Source organism: Cottoperca gobio, chromosome 23 (genome assembly GCF_900634415.1).
Source record: "Cottoperca gobio chromosome 23, fCotGob3.1, whole genome shotgun sequence".
Lineage (NCBI taxonomy): Eukaryota > Metazoa > Chordata > Actinopteri > Perciformes > Bovichtidae > Cottoperca > Cottoperca gobio.
The window spans coordinates 9,011,947-9,035,654 of record NC_041377.1 but is presented as its reverse complement, the minus strand read 5'-3'; the positions used below and the strand labels follow the sequence as shown (position 1 = coordinate 9,035,654).

At 44.7% G+C, this 23,708-nt stretch overlaps 1 protein-coding gene across 4 annotated transcripts in view; it reads left to right on the top strand.

Moving 5' to 3' along the window:
- Positions 1 to 1,173: 1,173 nt before the first annotated feature.
- The window catches only part of nav3 (neuron navigator 3), a 161,052-nt gene continuing 138,517 nt past the window's right edge, over positions 1,174 to 23,708 (top strand). For 2 of the 4 annotated variants that reach the window (XM_029462525.1, XM_029462522.1), the window contains exon 1: positions 1,174 to 1,704. In XM_029462525.1, the coding sequence (XP_029318385.1) occupies positions 1,447 to 1,704 (258 nt within the window). In that variant the 5' untranslated portion in view covers positions 1,174 to 1,446. The remainder of the gene's footprint in view (positions 1,705 to 23,708) is intronic. The other 2 variants (XM_029462523.1, XM_029462524.1) reach the window with 1 other exon arrangement.

Sequence of the window (23,708 nt, the reverse complement as noted above, 5' to 3'; positions counted from 1 at the left end):
CGGACTCTGATTACATCCATCAAGATCTCTTACCAACCTTTGATGATATATGAACTTTAGACTTAATTCTGAAGAGGCCTTCATCCATAATAGCAGCAGAGAGTCTCATAATGATGAAGCTGAAAACAACCACACATAAAGAATATTGTAATTATCCTTAGTACACACAGCAGAGGATTAAACCCTCTTACTGTACACACCCTGTGAAGGCTCAGTGTGTCATCTGAGTCTTCTGATGTATGTGGATTATGGGACACACTTTCTAACAGTTGAACTTGAATCCTTCTCCTTCAAAGTTCACTCGATTGTCAGCTTGTAGTTTGATCGCAGCCCCGATGACTCTGACATTGGAAAAGTGCGGCGGAGGCTGTTTGTCTGACTGTGCGACAGGCACTTTGCTTGAAGCCTTCTGCAGCCACATACTGCTGAAGGTTTCCAGGCCTCCGTGTGCGTTGGACCTGGACACTGCTGCCACATTTCTGTTCAGTCTCAAGACTTGCGGCTCCTGCTGACGTGTGACTGAATCATACTTACTGAAGAACAGAAAAAACAACAATTTGATATTTTTCTGCAATATATACGTGCACGTGATGAAGCTGTTTCCATTGATGAAGGGAAGGAGTGAGTGAAGCCATGACTTACCGAGACACAGAATACTCTCCCGTGTGAGGCACAGAGCTGCAACAACACGCTCAGCTGTAGAAACCAGTTGAGCAACAAGCAAACTTACAGTCTGCCACCTGATTCAAAGTTAAAGAAAATAAACACAACAGATCTCATAAAGACAGCTTCCAACAGATGTTCTTACTGGAACGCTCCTTTTCTTATTTCAACCATCAAATAGGCTTTGTTTAGATTTCCTTATTGTGTATAACTCAGGACTTCTCCCCTCTCATCAAAGGGAGGGGCAGCTCCAGATGTAGACGGAGAGAGAGCGTTTCTTCTTGTGTTCAGTGCTGGAGGAGGGAGAGGGGCTGTGTTGGGGAGCACACCCAGACAGGTCTCTGCTGTCACAGTGTTGCCGAGTGCTGGTTAAACCTTCCAGAGGAGTTCACGCCCCCTCGAACTGTGTTGGCCGACTTTGTGTTGCTCTTCTGACAGAGAGAGAGAGAGAGAGAGAGAGAGAGAGGGAGAGAGAGTGAGGAAGGGGAGGGAAGAGTGTCGCTTGTGGGAGGAGAAGGAGGAGGGAGTGAATGTGAGGAAGGAGAAGCTTTCTCACTTTCTGTGAGTCCTGCTGGCTGAAGGCTACAGAATGAGCGCAGTTGCTTTCCTCTCAGTCTGAGAGGAAACTGCTGTCTTCTTTCTTTTTCTTTTCTTTTCTTTAGTTTCTACTTCCTCTCCTGTGTAAGACATCAAAGAAGAGTCACTGAAGATTTGTTTCCTTTTCCTCACCGTACTTTTTTGGACCTGTCCCCCACGTCTGTGTTATTGTTTTTGGGAAGTATCATGCCGGTGGTTGGCGTAGCCTCTAAGCTCAGGCAACCCTCCACAGTGGGCAGCAAGCCAGTGCATACTGCTCTCCCCATCCCCAGCGCGGTCAGGGCGGCCACCTCGCAGGGCTACATGTCCCGTCAACATGAGCTCAGGGCAGGTGAGGGCGCACCGGGGCTCTCCTGCCAGCTGTCAATCAAGTCCGAATACCAGCGGGAGAGGACACCTGAAGGGAAGTCCAGAGCTGAGACGGAGGAGAGCAAGATCTGCAAGGTTAGTGGAGACGGACAGACTCTATGTTTCTGGTTAGTGCATCTGTGCAGGCAGCATAGTGACACGCCACAGGTGTCAGAGATGAGAGAGTGTCAGGCTCATCCTGGTTTCAGCAGGTGTCTGTGTAGCTCTGAAACTTCAAGCACACGAGGATGAGTCATGTGTGCTGAGGTGGGATGATGTCGCTGGTTTTTGTCATCAACTAAGAGGGGAAAGTAGATGAGTAATGCACCGCTGTCAGTGTATTACCTCATCCTGCTGCACTTTCAGTCCGCACATCATTTACTGATCAGTGTGAGTGTGGGTGTTGGTGGCAGGCTGGAGAGTTTAGTTTCGATTGTGTGTTCTCAAGTGTTTATCCAGGACATTAAGATCTGTACCTGGAAGTGAGTCGAGAAAACTAATACAAGAGTAATAAGTGCTACCTGAGAAGCCCTGAAGATTAAGGGAACATGGTCTGAAAACCCTCTTCCTCCCTGCTTTCCTCCTCATTCTGTCTCCCAGGCAGGGTAATATTTCAGATTGATGACCAGCACTGCCCCCACTGCATATTTTTAATACCCCCAATGACGACAAAATGTTGCAGATGGTTTAAGAGACGCAGAGATTGTTAAGTGGTTCACCATACTGAACAAAGGCTGTGCCAAGTCCTTTCCTCTCTGCACAAATGTTTGGCTCGGCCTCTCAGGCTGCAACAGAGAGGGCGGGGTCGGTCCGTCCTGGAGAGGAAGGAGTTTCAAAACTCCCCGCCAAATAGTTTCTGCAGCGTCTCGGCCCGTCCCACATCAACTGTCAGAGCACAAACTGAAACTTTCCTGTTTGGCCAGTTGATCCCCCCCCCCCCCCCCTTTCTACCGTTACTTCCTGACAGAGACCAAAATAAAATAAGACTCCCTGACCCTGATTCTTTTTCTGGCTTCTGATACTGAACAAAGCTGCTGATTTTCCTCGTGACCTGGAGGAAACGTGGACAGGAGACATCAAAGCACGGGTCAGCGCTCCCTGCCTCTAAATCCTCCCAGCGTGTCCGTGACTGAGTCCAAATCGCCTGCAGGGTGACTACAAGGAAGGGGGGGGGGGGGTTCATCATTAACCTGCTGCTGAACTGCCAACTTCAGCTTGACTTTCAGCTTGTTAACACAACTGGGTTCTTACAAGTCTCCTGCTTGGTCCATAGAAGTGGGCCCAGCTTGTGTGTTCGATTTGTTCCTTACTTAATTATTTATCGTTTTTATCTGCTGCAAGAATCGTGTAGCTCCGACCCCCCCCCCCCTGTAAGATTTGATCCTCGTTCTAGTCCTCCAGTGGGTAGTGCAGTGCACCATACCGTAGCCCCTGTCCTTGGGAAGCTTGTAGGCAGCCAGAAGTGTCTTGCCTGCCCCAGCCTGTTGGTTTGGGGGAGGAATGGGTGGTATGGAGGGGGTAATTAGTCTGTCTAATTGTGTTGTGTCGTCCCTTAAGAGCTTTACTCTGCAGGCTGTCAGGGGAAAAGATCAACCAACACTCCTTGTTTAGTTTAGAGTCCTATTATCAGGTGGGATCAAGCGTAGGACTATGTGTGTGTGCATGTGTGTGTGCATGTGTGCAGAGCATGACTGCATGCTTGTTTGTGCACATGCAAACTCCCCGTATACACAATAGTGCCTAGCATGTATCGGCTTGTTTGGTTCAACACATCCTAACCTGGCTGGTGTTCGCCAAAGTTGGAAAGATTTAGTATTTTCAGATTTCAGTTAGTCTGGTCGTCACATCATCAGACGAGTGTTTGACCCATGGCACATTTATTTACCTATTTATGTATTGTGGCTGTCGTCATGCATCATAACAGTGAAATGGATGAAACTCCTACTTCATCAGTTACAAGCATTATTCCTGTGCCAGCAGAATGATAATGACATAAGAGTGAGCAACATAAATAAAGGGTTACGTGCGGAGCAGAGAGGAAGGTGTGATGTGTGCAGGCCTGCTGTTGTTTTGAGGGTCAGGGTTTGTGTAAAGGGCACAACTAAGACGCCCAGACAAGCTTTATGTTGGACAGCATTCAAAAGTAGTTGCAGCTAATCTAATCTAATCTACATATATTGTGAGATGGATACTCAGATACTCCACTGGTTTCAGAGGAGTGTCCAAAGGTTTATATTTCTGTCTGTGCACAAGTGAAGCACGGCTGTCGGGTTTTTGAACATCATGTGATTTGGCCTTCAAAATAGTAAAAGCATGGCCCACAAGAAACTGCCTTAACTTTTGACTGCAATTATTTAATTTGACTATTTAAAGCTTTTGCATGAGAGGTTTAAATATGTGTTCATGTTCCACAGCTGTCGAGTGACGACATATCTGTCGTTGTAGATTATTGTAGATGGTGATCCTAGTTTGTTTTTAGCATATGGAAATCTAGTAACATGAAATAAACACCCTGTAAATTATATTTCCATAGAAAGTACACCCTATCTATCTTATGTGCAATGCGTTGTTCCATAATGAGAGACATCTGAAGTAATTATCATAGTGCTGTGAGCTTCTGGGGAAGACGTCCTGATGCATCGCATCATTCAGAATGTGATAATCACTTAGGAACTTACATGACCGATGTTCACAACATTAGCATGCGGCAGCGTGAACCTGGAGGTGTGCAACACCTGCGCTCCTCCACCTCCTTCTTAAGCCGAGTATGATTTTGAGCTGTCGAGCAGTCCCATTCCTCCTGCATGATGGAGACGAGAACGAGGCGAGACGTTTGCTCTTCCTGTTGTACTCTCCGCTGACACTTCACATCAGTCACTGCCTCTGGCACCGCAGGACGACGAGCTGGAATGAAGAGCTTATCTGAGTCGACTGGGCGCTAATGAAGTGTCTGCTCCGCCACCACAGATATGGAATTATATTGTGCATCAAGAGTTTTGGCAGCTGTCCAGATCATGCAGCCCAGTGACTTATTCAGTGGGTGATTTGGAGTTCATTTTAAAGTGGAGCTGAACATTGCATCACACCGTTTTATTAAATCTACAGGAAAGCAGAAGAACAAATGATGCTGATTGGATTCATCTTTTGTCGTCCTTGAAGAATAGTGTGGGTGTTTATGGGATTTAGAAAGTTCTGTCTCTTTAATCCTTGATGAAATGATTTGAGATAAAAGTATTTAATAACCTGTCCCACGCTCAACGTGATGACGTCCCAGTGACGAGCTCGCTTCTCTAATCCCGCCTCTTTTGGTCTTGACCCTGAGAACACAGCCCATTACTGACTCCAGCTCCCAGTATGATGAAGACTTGGTCAGCTCGGCTTCCAAACACCAATTAGTTCAGCATTTAGTCACCACATAGTGCCTGTTGTATCACGCACTGCAGAGAAGAGAGCACAACGTCTGGGAAAATCTAGTTCTGCTTTTACTTTTATCAAGGTCTTGTTACTTGTTTCAAACATGGAGCATTAATGACTGTACAGCTGTTTATCCTTCAGCTAGAAGTAACTGCCTGCAGGATAAACACACAACTGGATATATATAATACCAAAGGTACCTACTGTGGACTTTAACTCTGCTGTCAGTCCACCCTGACATGCCCTCTGTCGACTCAACACTGTATATGGTGAATGTGTCTTCATCTCAGACATGCAGCTCACTGTGTACACCAGCCGAGACCGTCGCAGGCTTTCTGCTGTCCTCTGATGTCACTGAAATGCTCTCCTGGAATGTTGCTCCTCAAGAAATAAGTACACAAGTGTTTTCCGGAAGTTCGGATGAGTGCCAGACACACTCACTCACTTAGAGAACAAAAAACATCCTGTTGATTCTCTTCCTGTGTGTGTGTGTGTGTGTGTGTGTGTGTGTGTGTGTGTGTGTGTGTGTGTGTGTGTGTGTGTGTGTGTGTGTGTGTGTGAGAGGGGGATAACCAGGGTTTGTTCTTGCAGATTCTTCTTGTTTGGTGCATCATCTGCTCCGGCCTGATAATGCTGTAGGCACCAACATGGGGGGGGGTTCAAAGCAGGAGAGTGAGGTGGAGTGCCTCAGGGACTGATGTTGGGGTCCAGTGAGTTTGAGTGAGTGAGTAGAATGTAAACTAACATCTGCTTCCCTCCTTCTCTTTCTGTGGGTGGGCCTGTCACGTTATCCTGTCCTCTTTCTTCCTCTCTCGTTCTGCAGGAAAGGTTTTCATGCACACAATGATTGAATGATTACTAACAATCAAAGCACACGATCTCTTTACGGGCTCTTTGTGATTTGTCCCGATAGATTCTTGCTATGTGAAGTGTAATCATGACATATATGACAATAGGAAACATACGTAGACTTGCATACCTTCATCATACCATCTTTATAGAGTTGCATGTGGCCTCTAATATTTAGTGCAAATGCATTTTGTACATAAAACTAAACTGCCTTTATATATTCATATTTTGATACTGCCATCTAGAGGTGTTAATCTGTTAATCTTTTTAAATGTAAAACTATTCAAAAGTGATTCTGGATTTGGTACATAAAGGTGCTGATCTCCTCCTGTCTGCTGATAAACACGGTCGGCATTTTTATATAAAAAAAACACACAAAGACAAAAGATTACATTTATTCATGCAAAACCTTTTTTTTTAAACAATTTTTACTAAAAATGTTTTTAGTGTTTCTAAATTCTCATTAACGGCAAGAATAACACATTTTAGTGATACAAGACAATCAAAACACTGCCTGTTACACAACTAAAGCCTTTTTATTTCTCAAAAAACTTGCCAATTAAAAAAATGGATTGTACACAAAATAACAGAGCAGAAGGTAACGACACGACCTTGACCTGGTGTGCAGGATTACTGTCCGTCAGCAGCTGTATCCAAGTGTTTTACAGACTAAATTGCTTTTAGAAATCGAGGTTTTAGACCGACTGCATCACAGTCACTTATAATCAACATGTATGTTTATTAGCTCCGTTGTCGTGACTTCTGCATCTGCTTGTGGAATATTAAGTAATTGCTCTATAAGTCAGCTGACCCAGACTCAACTTCACTTTAAGCAGCAATGCATTTCTGTTTTTGTCCTTCTGACTCTCACTCAGCTTACCCCCCCCCCCCGTTGAGTGGCTCTGACACTGCTGAAACAACAGAGAGAGAAGAGGGAAGCAAGAGGTGGCCAACTTGTTCCAGCAGAGGGAGGAGGGGGGGGGGTTTGAAGGTGTCCTTTTCATGGGTGGTCTGACTCGCAGTGTGCCGGACTACATATCAGGAAGAGAAGTCGTCGTCGTGAGAGGAGGCGTGAACGTTAACGAGCAGGAAGTGCGGCGCTGCTGTATTGGTTCTTCAGTTCAGGGAGGGATATTTGAAAGCCACTGTGACGGGACTGGACTGCTTGTTCGGCTCTCATTGATTCTAAATTACATTCTTGAAAAGCGAACCACAACTTGTGGAGCCTCAGTATAGAATGACATGAGCTTTGGCATGAAAACGGCTTCGGTTGAAACCGCTGGCACGCATAGCAAAAAGGATGCAGGGCAAGTTTGTTAGTGCAGTTTTTTGTCCTCATCACATTGTTCTTATGTACAGGATGAAGGTCGATAGGTCTGTGGTCTGCTCAACCAATCAGAACTAATGTGTTAACAGGGGAGTCTCCCCGGCTCACTTGGCCTCATCACAGTTGGAAACATGGCAGTGATTCTGGATCCTAACACAGGATTTTTGAACCATAAGATTATCAAATTAAAGAAAAGTACAAAATCAGATGATGTTAACACATGCTGCAGCTGCGTTACTACCACTAATGTGATTCACTCACATTTTCTTTGCATTAGCCCGTCCACTTCTGCAACATTCCCCCACACTGCTGAGATTCCTTAATGACCCCTGGGTCGGGATTGGGTGGAATATTTGAAACAATATTATGCTTTTCCAATGCTCTCCCTCCTCCCTGTGTCTCACACACAGTATTTCACTGCCGCGGGGAGTCTGCTGTCGGCCGCGCTGTTTAAATGTTGGAGTGAGAACACACAGAGCGGCTGCTGTTTACAGTTCAGCCACACCGGTTAAAAATACCCTCCCATGGAAGTACAGTCACTGTGTTCCCCAGAAAAATAAGACTCGGTGCAAAACAAGTTCAAGTACATGAGAACGGCAGCGAGACGTCTTCAGCCGTCTTAAATCGTGCAGGATTGTGACGGCTGCATGTTGTTCACCAGAGGTTATGAATAAGCACATATCTCCACTTTTATAATGGGAGTTTACTTTGTATAACAGATTCCCCATTCTGACCTCAGGTTGCCCGTGAACTGCATGTTAATCTACAGTCAGAGCTGTTGACACAGTGCCTTGCTCCAGGACACTTAGGCAGGCTGGACGCTTCAGCAGCTGGGTTTCTAACTCTTTAACTCTCTAACTCTCTAACTCTCTGACTCTCTAACTCTCTGACTCTCTAACTCTCTGACTAACTCTCTGACTCTCTGACTCTCTAACTCTCTGACTCTCTGACTCTCTAACTCTCTGTCTCTCTGACTCTCTAACTCTCTGACTCTCTAACTCTCTGACTCTATAACTCTCTAACTCTCTGACTCTCTAACTCTCTAACTCTCTAACTCTCTAACTCTCTGACTCTCTAACTCTCTGACTCTATAACTCTCTAACTCTCTAACTCTCTGACTCTCTAACTCTCTGACTCTCTAACTCTCTAACTCTCTAACTCTCTGACTCTCTAACTCTCTGACTCTCTAACTCTCTAACTCTCTAACTCTCTGACTCTCTGACTCTCTGACTCTCTGACTTTCTAACGCTCTGACTCTCTAACTCTCTGACTCTCTAACTCTCTAACTCTCTAACTCTCTGACTCTAACTCTCTGACTCTCTGACTCTCTAACTCTCTGACTCTCTGACTCTCTAACTATCTGACTCTCTAACTCTCTGACTCTCTAACTCTTAACTCTCTGACTCTAACTCTCTGACTCTCTGACTCTCTAACTCTCTGACACTCTAACTCTCTAACTCTCTGACTCTCTGACTCTCTAACTCTCTGACTCTCTGACTCTCTAACTATCTGACTCTCTAACTCTCTGACTCTCTAACTCTCTAACTCTCTGACCCGAAGCGTCAGAATTATACAAATAAGTGAGATTAAAGGGAACAAAGCCCACAGTGAGCTTCCTCTCTCATGTTTCTAACTCTTTCTGTGAGCCATCATGGCTGTGATTGGATGCAGCGTGTGTGTGTTAGAAAGTAATCCTCCTCTCATGCAAACACACACACACACACACACACACACACACACACACACACACACACACACACACACACACACACACGCTCCAGGCCTTCTGCTAGTTCAAAGGTAGCCTTACTAAATGATCCAAGAGAGACGGTTCTCTTGATGGTTGTTTAATGCCCAAAAAGAGGAAACATGGAGGAGCTACAGGAGCACGCATTAGAGACAGAAACAGACGCTGTACGTGTTCTATGTTGAAGGAACATTAGCAGGATATGTGACTGAAGATGGATATGATGTTCAACTCTACAATCTCTTTCTAAACACTCTTGGTGACCTGCACAGCCACACAAGGGGACCAACAGGGGATCATTACCCTGCGGCCATGTTGAAACCCTCAGACCCTCCTCTGCAGAGTCACAGTATGACGTGTCAAGAGCCAAGAGTTTGGATATTTTTGTAAATTGAAATTCAGTTTATCTAGCATTTTTTAACGCGACAGTGTCCTGATTGTCTTCATGAAGGACGCTTCACCCACCTGATGCTCATATCAGGTTATATATTACATGGTGTATGTATGGTCAATAGAGAGAGACACACACACACACAGAGTGTTTTTGAGGTCTTTACCTCCACCTCAGATTGTCCCATGTGTCTCTCTCCAGCTGTCTGTCAGCAGTCTCTCTGTTCTCAGCGTCGTCTCTCCTCCCTTGATTCTCCCTCCTCCTTTCTTCTCACATCTCTGCAGCACTTTTCCGCTCCGTCTCCTGTCACTGTCTCTCTGCTCATTCCCAGCATTCCTCTCTGAGTCATTCCCTGGCCTCATTTTTCTGTCTCCCCTCACTGCAGCGTTCTCTTATTCCTCTCCCTCCAACTCACTAACTGGCATCTGCTTTGACCTTTACCACCCCCCCCCAATCGTCATCGTCGTCTCCCCCACCGTCCCCTCTTTTCTCTCTCTATCTCCTTCTCTGTGATATTTATAATGAGAAAAGCAGCAGGAGAGAGTTAACACACACCTGGCCCAGTTATGTCTCTCCAGTTGTCACAGATAACCTTTCCTCTGCTGAACCTATAGACTCTCTCTCCTCTCCTCTCCTCTCCTCTCCTCTCCGCTCCTCTCCCCTTCCCCTCCCTTCTCCTCTCCCCTTCCCTTCTCTTATTCCTTACTTTTTCCTCTCTCTCTCTCCTCTCTCTCTCTCCTCTCCACCTCCTCTCCTCTCCTCTCTCCTCTCCTCTCTCCTCCTCATCCCTTCCTCTCCTCTCCCCTTCCCCTCCCTTCTCCTCTCCCCTTTCCTTCTCTTATTCCTTACTTTCTCCTCTCCTCTCTCCTCTCCTCATCCCTTCCCCTCCTTTCTCTCTCCTCTCCTCTTCCCTTCCCCTCCCCTCCCCTCTCTCCTCTCCTCTCCTCTCCTCCCCTCTCTCATCTCTCCTCTCTCCTCCTCTCATCTCCTCTCCTCTCTCCTTCCCCTCCCTTCCCCTCTCCCCTTCCCTTCTCTTATTCCTTACTTTCTCCTCTCCTCTCCTCATCCCTTCCCCTCCTCTCTCTCTCCTCCTCCTCTCCTCTTCCCTTCCCCTCCCCTCTCTCCTCCTCCTCTCCTCTCCTCTTCCCTTCCCCTCTCCTCCTCTCCTCTCCTCTCCTCTTCTCTTCTTCCTCACTTTCTCCTCTATCTCTTCACTTTTTAACTTTTTCACTGCAGTGTATCTGACGATGACACACAGGCAGCTGTAAGGAAGCATCTGGGAAAGCAACGACAACCGGTGTCAAAAGCATGGACAAGGAGCAAACATCCTCACATCCCTAACACTCACCACGTGCTCACAGGGCTGTGGGGACGTGTTGTTTTGAGGCACGTGCAGAGAATGACTGTGGTATTGACTCTTACACAGCAGCGGCGGCGGTAGATAACTATCAGCATGATTACTGTGTTTCTTGGCACATCCGAGGCACCCGGGATGAGTAACTGTGATTATACTGTTATATATACAGTTAAATATTCAGGCTAATATTCACCTTTAGGGTTTTCAGTTTTTCTAACAGCAGCAGAACTGCTTTTAAAACAGTGTTCACCACAACAAGGTGCTGATGAAGCTCAGCTGCGGGTCATTGTGAGTGAGGAGAGACAACACACTACGGAGCTACTGAAGATGCAAAGTCCCTCAAAGTAAAAATACTGAAAAACTAAAATGGTCATTTAATTTCCTCTAATTATTAAAATGTTGCTTTCACAAAAAAAAAAATGTGTTAAAGTTTGAATGATGATAATAACAGCTCCTTGAAACCGTGTTTTTAAGGCCTTTGATGTAGACTGCCTTTAAAGTCGTGAACAATATTTTTGAAGATGATATTGCCAGGATCCCATATCTGAAGAAGATAGTTGTATTTTTACTTTTTGGGGATAGCCCCAGCTTGAACGTATGTTGGCAGGTTTGGAACCTTGTGGGAAAAACCTTCAGAACTTCATCTGCAGTAAAGCTGCTCAGTAAAAAGCTGCGGTAGTTCCCAGGTGTGAATGTTTGTAACAGTCTGAATGTGAAACAGAGTGCCGCTGCACAACAGCATCACTGGTCCGACCTGCAGTTTAAGGTTGACTGCTGCATGTTTTTGATAAACAAAGAGAAAACACAAGCCTCAGATGTCTGGATGATGAGCTTGTTCTGGTGGGATACTGGGTGGTGGTTCATTACTGTACCCTCCCTTGGCACAAGCTTTTACAGGGCGCTTAACAGAGCGAGCACACATGTTTTTTTGGAGCGGTTAGCCCTCACATTTAGACTCATCATTATCCACAACCAGCATCTATGTTCTCATTATTTTTCCACTTTTCTTTCAATCCAGACATGTCGGTTTTTCTTATTTTCTGCAGTTTGTCTCTGCAGGGCTTATGTAAGGGCCAATAAAACGCCAAATGGAAATCGTTACTCTTTCTCATATATTTATGTATGTTTACTCTGAGCAGCAGCACCCTGTGAGACTTTTTAAAGTGTGCAGTTCGTGGAAGTCTTTTTCAAATTGCTTTGAACGTATCATATGTGCATGTTTGTTTGGTTGGATCAAACCCCCGACCCTTGCAGTGGATTTACTTTGTTTTAGGGCCTTTTCGAAAGCCAACATTTAGTCCGTTTTAATCTAACTCTGGTGCGGTTCATTTGAGAAGTAGTGAATGCAAGTATTCGTACTCTGGTGGGGACCAAAGCAAACGGCACGAGACTACTTGAGAGGTGGTCTCGGACTAGCACACCCTAGTGCGGTTAAATTGCAGTGAGAAGATAATCCAACCCAATTGCAGGAAGTGAACCCATTATTGGGATTATGGACTGCCTGCATGGGAAACTGTTGAGATGGACAAACGACAGGTTATCATGAGACTGGACTTGGACTTCCGCAGAAGTCTGATGTTTGCTTCACATCTGGGCCGAAGACAACAAACTGAATATTCTAAATAAAGTGCACAAAACTATTGACGTTTATAAAGTCTGAGTTCTGCTCCATATTGCTTGGTTAGTGGTTTTTCCGCACTTGTTGATTTCCATGTTTACTTTCTCCACCGCCAAATTTCTGGCCAATAAGAAAGACTTGTTCCGGCGCCTTAGTAAATATTTGTTTTTATTTTGTCCGCTTAAATTTCTGCACTGTGTATGAACTTCCCTCTGATTGGGACTAGCTAAACTGGACTACAGCTCAAGTCCTTAGAAAAGGTCATCATGTCGGCCACGTGGGATGGTACATTTAGTCTGAAGCAACAAAGACACATCAAGGGTTACAAAAACACCTTTGGAAGGATTTGTTTCTATGTGCATTAAACTGTTAAGCTCTTCCATTAGTTATAGAAACTGTTTCCTTATCTGAATTGAACCTTTCATGGTGGACTGTTGAGTCCACGATGCTTTGAACATCTATCTGAAATGCAAGGCAGATGTGGATTGGCCTTTTTTAGTGTTCTCCTGGCAGTGCTGGTGCGACGCTGGACGCACAGAGATGCAGCACTCGGAGGTTTACAGTTGTGGAAAGATCGTGCAGGTCGAGGCAGACTCTAATGTCGTCATGAGGGCACGGGCTGACGTGGTGCGTGACCCCTCCAGACTCTGGCCGGCCTGTAGAGCGTTGTGGCAGCATGTGATGTGTCCATGGCCTTTTGCTAACAGTAAATGGAGTGTGAAACTGCATGTTGCGAAGCTGCAGCTGGAGCCTTGTGGGTGCGTTTCTATGTCTGTGCGTCTGTGTCAATAAAAATGAAATAAAATTAAATGAGGTCTTGTACAGTAATATAAATTATAAATCAGTTTTTCAGTACTTGGCTTGGTGGTTAAGTTTGAATGTTTCACAGAAATAAGAACTTGGACTTGATTCCTGGCCCTGTTTCTGTCTTTATGTGGTTTGCGTGTTCACACCGTGTTCAAGTGTGTTGCCTCCCACAGTTTATAGACATGTACAGTAAGTTAAGTGCATTGGAGTCTCAATCACCCCTAGGTATGATTATATGTCACGCTTTATGGCAATCTACTGTATCCTGTATCCACCACCGCTACCTGGAATAGGGACAGATCGAGTGATGATGATATTAATGATATACATCAACATATCCTTATAGAACTATGATATCTCACAGAAAGTTGTTCCTCACTTTGTGCTTTTCCTGTGAATGTCCAGCAACGCGCGTCAATTTCCGTCTTTTAAAATAAACTTCCGTCTTCACAGTAAAGCTACGTGACAAATAAGTCCACGTTGTCCTCCTTCTTTATACATACTAATTTATATTTGTGGAATGTACGCAAATTCCTGTGCATTACTTTTCATGTGTATATCTGCGACCCGCGTATGAGAAAAGCCTGTATACATATATCTTAGTGAACTTCTATACTACGCTGTCAGAGTGATCTATTGCCCTGCTGCTGTCCTTATGTAGCTCTTCCTCTGGGCTGCAGGTGGGCCTCTTGTCCACTAAAGGGGAAAAGCACCTCACCATTACACAAAGTAACCTCAACATCACAACCTTACTGCCTCTACTGTATTAAGTTTGTCCATAAAGTGTGTTAACTCTGCCATTAATGAGTGTTAAACATAAACCCCCAGCCCGTCTCCATAGATGGTGAGCTGAAGTCTAATTCCTCCCTCTCCTCCTCTTTTCCCTTCCTCCTCCTCCCTCCATTGGCCTCCCCACATTGCCAACAAAGCTCTGCTGTTTGGTCCGGAGGAAGTTTCCTCGCAGGGTAATTCTCCTGACACACGTTGGAGTTTGCTTGTATTTAATGGCTGCTGTTGTAGTTGCTCCCACGTGACGGCTCATACTCGCTTTTAACAACCTTGGGTTTTCTGTTGATGTTTCCTCTGAGGCTTTTTTTGAGCTCTGCTCATTTCCTCTGTCAAACTAGTAGCCTTGATTGTTGTCACTTAAACAAATTGGTCTGTTGAATTGTCTTGTAATATTAATGATGTAATGGCCCTCCTCACGTGGTAAAGGGGAGTTGAAATGCATAGATAGAGAATCTTTGTGGCAAGTCATTGTCTCAGTGATGGGTTCATAGGTGGAGGTTCAGGTCATGCATTAGCCTGTGGTGCAGATTTGTTTTGTGGTGCAGAACACTTGGACAAAAGAGCAAACCTTTCCCTCACAACCCCTTAATGATGCGTGGAAGACTGTCGGCCATCTTCGACTGAACAGACTCATTACTGGCGTCTTAATGAGGACAAGAGGTTCCTTGTAGCAGTTACCAGGGTTCACATGCCAATAACTTTACGGACCAAAGTCAGCTGCCCTTTGGGAGATGAACTACAAGAGGCTTTTGTTTAGCTCTGTGCTACTTTCCAATACGGATATGTTCAAGCCTTTCTATCTAAAGCAACACGAAGACTGATGGTGTGTAAGCTTCATTTCCCTTGTAGGCATGGCCACCTCTATCTACAGGTCAGCTTTGTTTTCATAATTTAGTTAGTAGGTATTTTGTGGGCATTTTATGCATTTATTAGTCAGTAGAGGTGACAGGAAATAGGGGGGGGGGGTATGACATGCAATAATGGTCCCCAAGATTAATTTTAAGTGCTCTTATCCATTGGAAAACAAACAATATTAACAAACAATATAATTATTGCAGTGAACTGACTGCACTGAAGGATCATTTGAAGATAATGATGATTAAAGGGGGGGGGGGGGGGGGGGGTGCAATTAGAGTCAAGAGATATGATTCACGTGGAGAGGCTGATGCACGGTACTTCACCAGAGGAGGAGTGGACCTCTTCTGACTGTTGTCCTGACTGGAGAGGGAAGGTCATTCCACCCTTGATGGACAAGGAAACACACTAGTTGAAAACACTCAGGCAAAGAGATGGCCGCTCAGAGAAGGGAGGGTGAGTGGCAGCACTGCTTCTTTCATTATTCAGTATTTATTCAAAGAAGATGTGGATGGTAGGAGTTAACTTGCCTCCAGATTGGAAGCAGATGCAGGCACCTTATTCAGGTTTTAAACCTTAATCGCTCTCTGCATCTGGCTCCCTCTTCTTGGCCTTGTGGAGAGAACTGCTGAAGGTAAGATACCTTGAGTGTGGGGGTTGAGGATGTGGAGGAAGGAAATTGGGAGGGTGGGAAGAAAAAGTGTGAGCCTGAAGGGAGAGTCAGGACTCTGCCATGTTTTATTGAGCTAAATATTACTCTATAGGTTACAGTTGAAGTCAAGCCATTTGAATTAAGTTGTGAAAGGGCAGAGGAGAAGGATTGAGTGTGGAAGTATAACATCTGATCTTATGGGACTGGGAGGTGGGTGCACTGTGGGTCAGCTGCTTCATGTCAAAGATACCCAACAGAGATGCATTTTGGAGCATTCTTTGGAAAAGGATCCTTGGGAACCATTGACCGAGAACATATTCCTTTTTGACCAACATTTGATCACAAACCTCTCCCCGCCAATTAAGCCATTCTCCGAGCCATGCAGAGTGAGTCACACAGAAACGTCTGGATGAGTGTGTGTAGGTTTATAGAAGTAAGGAGACTGCAAACATCGCCCTTTTTTCCCTCGCTGTCGTCAGATCGGCTCTGGCTGATATTCATTTCTGTGAGCTTGATAGGGGCCATTAGTCTTGGGGAGGAGGCTTGAGTTACAGCGTTTAGGGGGTGAGGATCCTCTGGCGCAGGCAGCAGTATATACAGTATGTGTTATACAATAGCCCAAAACCACAGAGAGGAGGACAGGCTGTTGGACAGACAGTATTAAACGTGCTGAAAAGATGAAATATCTTTCTCAGCCTGTCCGTCTTGCATCCCGGTAGATTCTGTAAGATAGGGATCTGCTCCTAATTATTCATCTTTAGAGGAGAAGATCTGTTCAATGGCTTTGAAAGTGAACATTGCTCCTTTGCTGTTACCTAAGGATGCTATGGCTTTACACAGACTTGATGCCTGCTTCAGAGAGCAGCATCAGTCTCCAGTAAATCAGAGTGTAAATACTTGAAGGAGCTGGATACTTAGTCCCTGTTTGTATGAAGCAGCAGGAGGAAAACCTTAATGATGTGTACCAGCAGGCCTGAGATAGACTGACTACACCTACTAAGGCTGTGGGGTCCGTTATTTGTGCTGACTCTGCTGTTCACCCGGATGTTTGAGTTCTCCTCGTGATCGCTGTGCTGCTCCCCAGATGTGTTGAATGAGCAGGAGGAGGAAGGGCTGGTCTCTCAGGGCCTTCTGGCTGTCTGCTGCTCAATCCCATGCAGTGTTTCCCTGGCACACACGAGAGAGAGAGAGTGAGAAGGAGATAGGGCCTTTGGGTTGAGAGTTAATGTCCTCTCCCACATCCAACAAACCTCCTATCGATGACTGATATGTGGGTCGTTCCAGCAGCAGCTACACTCCAACCCAGCAGTCACTTCCTCTCACTCTCTCAGAATAAAGAGAGCTGGAATTGTCTACAGTGGGGGTTCGGCAGGACGTGGTTAATTGGCACTGACAAACTGCAAGACGAGCTTCACATAAAGATCCAGGGCTAAATTTAACAGGATGTCAGCTGCTCTGACCTGACCCAAACCAAATTGGTTGGAGGAATGGAAACCCTGCGGTGTGTGATTGTAAAGTTGCATCCTATTTCCTCTTCTTCCCTTTGGATTCACCAAAGGAGTGGTGCTCCAATACAAAACTTAGCTTTCCAAGCTTATACCTGCAACACCTTGTGCACAGCTCAAGTATAAAGATGAACAGGATGATAGTTTAATATTATATCAGCTGCAATATGATGGGCACAAATGGCATCCCATTCAAAAGTGGAGTCGCATCACTACTTCACATTGTAGAAATCTTTTTGGAGGTCCACTCAAAACCAAAGGTGGCTCTCTGAGGGTGAGGGCGAGTACCGGGACAAAGCCTAAATGATTCTCACAAACACTACCGAAGAAAGTTCCTGTTTGATGTTGCATATCTTGTAAAGCGTGGGGATCGTGTTCCACACCAAGAAGCATAACTACAATGATTACTATAAATCTATCGTTTGTAAAATCGTTGTGACTCAAGTGGATGGTGGAGAACGATTATACAAAGGTGTATGTGTTCCGTTCAAGAGGCTGGATTAGTAAAATGGCCTTTAAACATAATCTATCAGCAAGAAAGTTGACTTAAATAAAGAGCGTCTCTCTCGCCTCAGCTGTGCAGAGAGACGCTCAGTAGACACCTCTTTTTAACTGTTTTTCTCATTCTTATTATTCAAATCCCCATTCTCGTTTCTTCCTCTGCACAATGTACAGCACAAACAGGTCATCCATATCCATGTTTTACATTTGATACACTCCGGGCTACCAATTAGCATGCATACATACATGTGTAGGAAGTTGAAGCATGCATTCGTTTGTATGAATGTACATGTGCTTGGAGTTTGTGAGTGTGTGAAACACAGAGAGGAATGCACGTTTGCCTTTACGTGTGGGTGTCAGTGAGCCTTGTTTTCCCAGATCTCCACTCCAGAGTAGCACTTGGCGCTAAAAGCCGGCTGTAACTCTTTAATAGCACAGTTGTTTACTCTTCATACCAACACACTTCACCGCCATTTTGGGAGGGTTTCTCTGCCTTTGGCATAGCAGCATGTAGACACTTTTACAGCTTAGTATGCTCAACAACATCTTGCTTACGGATTTAATGGTGTAATAGTTTGAGTGTGTTTGTTTTTATAATAACCGAAGGTTATCCAATCACACTTTGGAACAAATGCTTGATCACAGTGATTCTTCTGTAAACTCAACAGGTTGTGTATGTACTGCGTATGTATGCTTGTGCTGCTTTGGGTTCTTTTTTTTTTTTTTTACAATTTAGCCTTTAGGCTTTTCCGCTGAGCCATTTTCCGAGAGATTGTTACTTCATCATTTCTTAATAATGAAGAAGAGTGTCTATCGTAGCTGTGTAGCAGCAGCTAGTGTCCAGCACGTCATCATTACAACTTAAGCTCTGGCTGGTTAAGTCAAACAAAAAGTCAGTTATGTGAAAGTGGTCATGATATAATGATATAATGATTTATATTAACCCACCAATATACAGTAACTGCTGCAAACAACCCAACACAGTCTGAACTTGAACCACGATTAGCCTTCTGAGGGCTCGTGATAACTTTCCAGAGGATTTGGTTTATTCCATTTCATATCTGACACAGATGTTTCAGTGAAAACGTCCAAGCAGCACCTTGCAGCACTGTGGGAGCCGACTGTAGTGTCAGCTTGGGGGGCCCTAGTGAGGACAAGACCCTGAACCTTGGCAGTGACTTACTCAGGATGTTTGCTCGCTTTATCTACAGAGCAACACATGACAATTTGCCCACAAGGTTTTAGTGTATGTGGTGTATTAATATCTCAGCTGTAAACAGCCTTAAAGTCCCCCAACACCAACGCTATTATGCTCAGGCCTGAAGGAGGAAAGTGTGGTTACAATATGTTGATTAAAGGTGATCAGTGCTGCCAAGAAGTTGACTTTTTCAATATTTGGCTTCATCGCACGCTCTCAAACTTTTCATCTTGTGAAAAGGTTCCAAATGGAGCAGCGGAAACATGACTCAAGTCAGTGACGGGAAGAAAAGCTGACCTGTGTGTGTGTGTGTGTGTGTGTGTGTGTGTGTGTGTGTGTGTGTGTGTGTGTGTTGCACCATGGTGTTCACATCTGCAGTACTCCTGAAGTCCGACCATGGCCCTGCTTCTGTTGTTTGGTATCTTACAGTGAAGACATGCATTATTAAAATCTCTGATTCGTCTGCATGAAAGTGAAAGTGTGTTATCCTCACAGTGTTTTAGTTTCATTTGACAAATATATCACATTAGTGTTAAAAGCAGGTATGTAAAGTAGAGTCTGAAGGGTTGATCCCTCTGAGTGAACCTGTGTCAGAACTGGACTTTTCCATTTGTCCTTTACTTGAAACAGCACAGGAGATGATCAGATCAGAATAAATCAATCTTCATGTATAATACTATACCCTACAAGTGATGTTAACATTATTAAGTGTTGGCATTAGTTGGAGCTGTCACCACCATGAAGAGACAAGGTGGTTGGAGGAAAGAGGGACACTTAAGCCTAAATGAGTAATTTTGTCAGCAGACAGTCGGTGTATCAGGAGGTGGGGGAACATTAGGAAGGAATTATGGGCACATTTTCCACCACTGTCCTCAAATGTGCCAAGCCCAAACACCAAGCAGAGACAGCAGCCAGCTTACTTAGTGGCTGCACTCTGTCTGTCCTCAGCATAAAACACCTCAGCTAATGTTTTGGGCTGGAGCATCAGCCGCACTGGGTAAAAGTATGTTTGCCTTGGAAGTGGCAGCAGAGCTGGTGAGCACTGCCATCCATGTCAAGTGGTGCACCGTATAATACCGTCCCCGGCGAAGTTGGACGCCTAACGTGAAGAATTACATGTGAAGTGGTCGGACCGGGAGGGCAGGAGGGTGTAATTAGGGAAATCTGTTTAAATATTTGAACACATTATTGATGCTCTGTGACATGTGGAATGATGCCCCTCTTGCGTCAGGACAGCGCAGGCTGTAAGTTCTCTTTGGCGGCGAGCTTCTGTGTCTTCACTGGAAAAATCTCATGAAGTCTCAGCAAAGTGACTGGTCCCACGTTTTCTGTATCAATACTCTCTGCAGGCTTCAGGAAGTCACGCGCACCCTCAGGTAGTCAGGAGGTCGCTTTTCTTTTGACTCAACTCCCTCCTTAAGCTTTGATCTTGGAGATGATGTTGTTTGTCCTCCACTCCACCTTCAGTTTCACAAGCATCATCACACACATGCACACACTTTCCACAGTGAGTCCCTTTCAGTCATGAAGCTATGAGAACAAGGCGGTCCGGAGGTCACAGAAGCACTGTGTTTTCAATCTGCAATGGAGAATTTGAATAAAAAAGCTTTTAAGTCTGCATAAGTGCCCTTGAGCAAGGAATTGGACCTCTAAGTCCTCTGCTGAAGCTGCTCAGGCAGCCAGCACATGAAGACTTCAGACATTAAAGTGTGAAATATTGTGAGTGTGAAGGCGCTGCTGCAAATGCACGCATGCTAAGTCAACCTTCCCTGGATAAATGAAAACCTTTAAAAATCCAGACTTGGATCCAATCTTCCTCATGACCCTCTGCAAACACATCACGGCCCCAGAGGCGCCTTCTCTACGCTGCCACATGTTTTTGCTGTAAAGCTTTGTATTTTCAGCAATGTTTTTTAAATTCATCTCTCAGGCCAGAGAAAAAAACAAACGTAACACGTTGGGTTTTTCCAAACGTCTGGAACTTTGAATCCTCGGGGATTGTAAAAAACTCAAGGGTGGTCATCTGCTCTGTGCACTAACAGGGTCAGCTGATAGGAGCGTGTTTACGACGGTCAGCTGCTCAGACCCGTGTGCTGCCTTGTAAACACTGCTCAAGTTATCTGGAAGCTCTGCCGCTCCCTCAGCTGAGTGTACTGGTTGTTAGAGACGTCTCTGGTTCGTGTCTCAAAATAAACACGTGATAAATAATTCTATTTTGCCTTTAAAGGTGTTGACGTGAGATTTGCAGTAGAGACAGTTTGTTACTTGGAATAATCACTTTGATCTTCTCTATCGTATTATTTATTTTAAGAAGTCAGAAGTTCCAACATTTTGACCGAATGGTTTCAAGAAATACATTCACTCACAAGGACGATGACTGAGTCCAGTGAGGAAGATACATGGAACATGAGCAGAACACGTCTGATCCAGAGCTTCTCTTTACTCAAGCGTGGACCAGAAACTTTTAGGTTCTGAAAGAGTGCCTAAGAGACAGAGAGAGACAGAGAGAGAGAGACAGACAGACAGACAGACAGACAGACAGACAGACAGACAGACAGACAGACAGACAGACAGACAGACAGACAGACAGACAGACAGACAGACAGACAGACAGACAGACAGACAGAGAGAGTAGTGAGAGACAATCAGAGAGAGACAGAGACAATAGCCTAGTGGTCTGGTGGTACGCATTCTAAACTAGAAGGTCGTGAGTTCAATACGAGGGCTGCCACCAGTGTACCCATGAGCAAGGTACTTAACCCCGAGACTGTCCCTGTAGTTAGTTTACTGCTAATGACCTGTAATGTAATGTAATTCAATCGGAGAGGGACATAGACCGAGAGGGGGACAGATAGACAGATACACAGGCTCAGGTTTGTCCTCACACTCCACTCCATGCTGCTCTCTTGCTCTGTTCACAAAGAGAAGGATGTGTTCACTACAGAGTGAACTCTGGTGAGCTCCCGTGTTTGTGCTGCAATTTCTAGTTTCTTGAACTCCAAGATAATTCCAATGCACGCTGTCTCATTCTGCCTGACTCTTCAGGGTTCAACGCTTTTTTTTCACTTCCCCGAAGTCAATTTGTAGTTGCCCCCATACAAATGTGCTGTGGTGCAGGCATGATGCTGTCAGCTCTTGTTATGGCACTCCTGCGATGAAACTTGACGTGTCTTTGAAAAACAAACCTGTTTTATCCGCCTTGCTCTCAAATTTGTGGCAAACTGCACAAAACATAGTTGTATTTTCGCCCACATCCTCTAACACAACCCAGCTACAAACTGCAGGATAACTGAAACGCTTCAGCTCATAAACTTTGTCTTTATTTTCCTGCAGTACCAACTGTGCATGTCCAACTGTCAAGAGATGAGAAGGAAGCAAGGTGACTCACTCTTTAGCTACTTCCATCATCTGATCTTGAACAAACTGTTTGGTTCCTGTTTACCACTTGCCTCATCGGACAAGTGAGTTGCCAGATCAACTAGCCCGACGTGGCATTTCACTGGCCCCGGGCAAAGAGTGAGGTTAGAGGTCAAAGTAATCTGTTGCTTTGATCTATAAACGCCATTACACTATGAGGCAGGATTGCAACTGTTTGGATACAGCTATTGTTACATATGTCCATGAGGCCCAGAGGACGAATCCTTATGACCCTGGAGATCCTCCAACCTTTCAGCCGTCACCACCAGCAGCTCAAAGTTGTTCTATGAACCTCAACTTCGAGGACACTTCAGCAGGGAGGATTTCTGCTGCCACTGGTTCCATCCTTATTATTTTCGAAGGACTTTGTCATCACAGCCGGAGACACATTGGCTCAGTGCTCTGTTGGAAGGCGTTTCATAGCAGCCTAATAAACACCAACAGTGATGATTAAATGTTGAGCCCATATCATAAAGCATATGGCACCTTTTCAGACGTTCTGTCTCTTTGCAGACCGTCCAAGAATGTGGAGGGAGTGTTTCTGCTGTGAGACGGAGACGTGCATTGATTTGTGTACTTTTAATTGGAATATTTGAGGAAGATATCTGTGAGGAAACATTACTGATGTGGGGAGATTGTGCAAAGCAACGTGACCTCTGTTTGATAGCCTTTTCTACTTTTACTCAGCTGGAGCTGTTTCAAACTGCATCCAGGCATTTCATTAAGCAAAGAGGAGAAGCAGACCACAGCTCTGCCTCACGTTATGATGGATTGTGTTTAGGGAGGGTTGCAGTTGGGCTTATTTAGATGCGGTTATAATTGTTTCAGTGGTCAGACTTTATAGTGGGAATGTAGCATTTTGATTTCCAGTTAAACTCAACGTTTAACTGAGCGGATCCTCTTCACAGTCCACTTCACTTCTCAATGAGAGTGAAACACATCCAACAAAGTACAAACATGAGCTGATAAGACCTGATGGATAACACATAGCAATAAAACATTAGTAATACTTGCATAATATTGTGTAAAATGTGTTATTTTATGTTCGTATTAAGCAAACGGCAAGAGGGAAAATACTTTTACTGTGTACTTTATGCATTGTCGTTAGTGAGCCGTGAGGGTGAAATGACCTCATCAGTGTAAAAGGCTGAAACTTTGGTCTTACTTTGAGTGTTTCCATCTTTCTTATATTAATACTAATACTAATGCGGTCTCACCAAGTTCACTGAGATCTGACAACTTTGCTAAAAGGTTTTCACCAAACTCCAGCATTCAGATGAAGAAAGTAATTAACTGATTTAGTACTGAACACAAAGAGTAACGTTATTAACCAAAGTGACCTTTGTATCATGTCCTGCTTCACCTTTGACCTTTTGCAATGACGGCTTTTAACCAACTTCTAATGGCCAGTTCCAGTTTTTCCTTCAAATCCAGTAATTTGCTGTCACGTCATCTGGCAGCTCATGTTTCTTTGTTCTATGTTCATAGATCTCAGAAACCACTTTAGTGCATACAAGGATACTATCTGGTAGTCTCATTGTATTAAAGAAGAGGAAGTACTCATGTGATGAGCCGTCTGTAAATGTCCATGTGAGCAAAGGGCAAAGAAGTGGAGACGTGAGGATGCACCATGTTTCTTAAGCTTCCATTTCTTTCCTTTTGTTTAGTTTAAT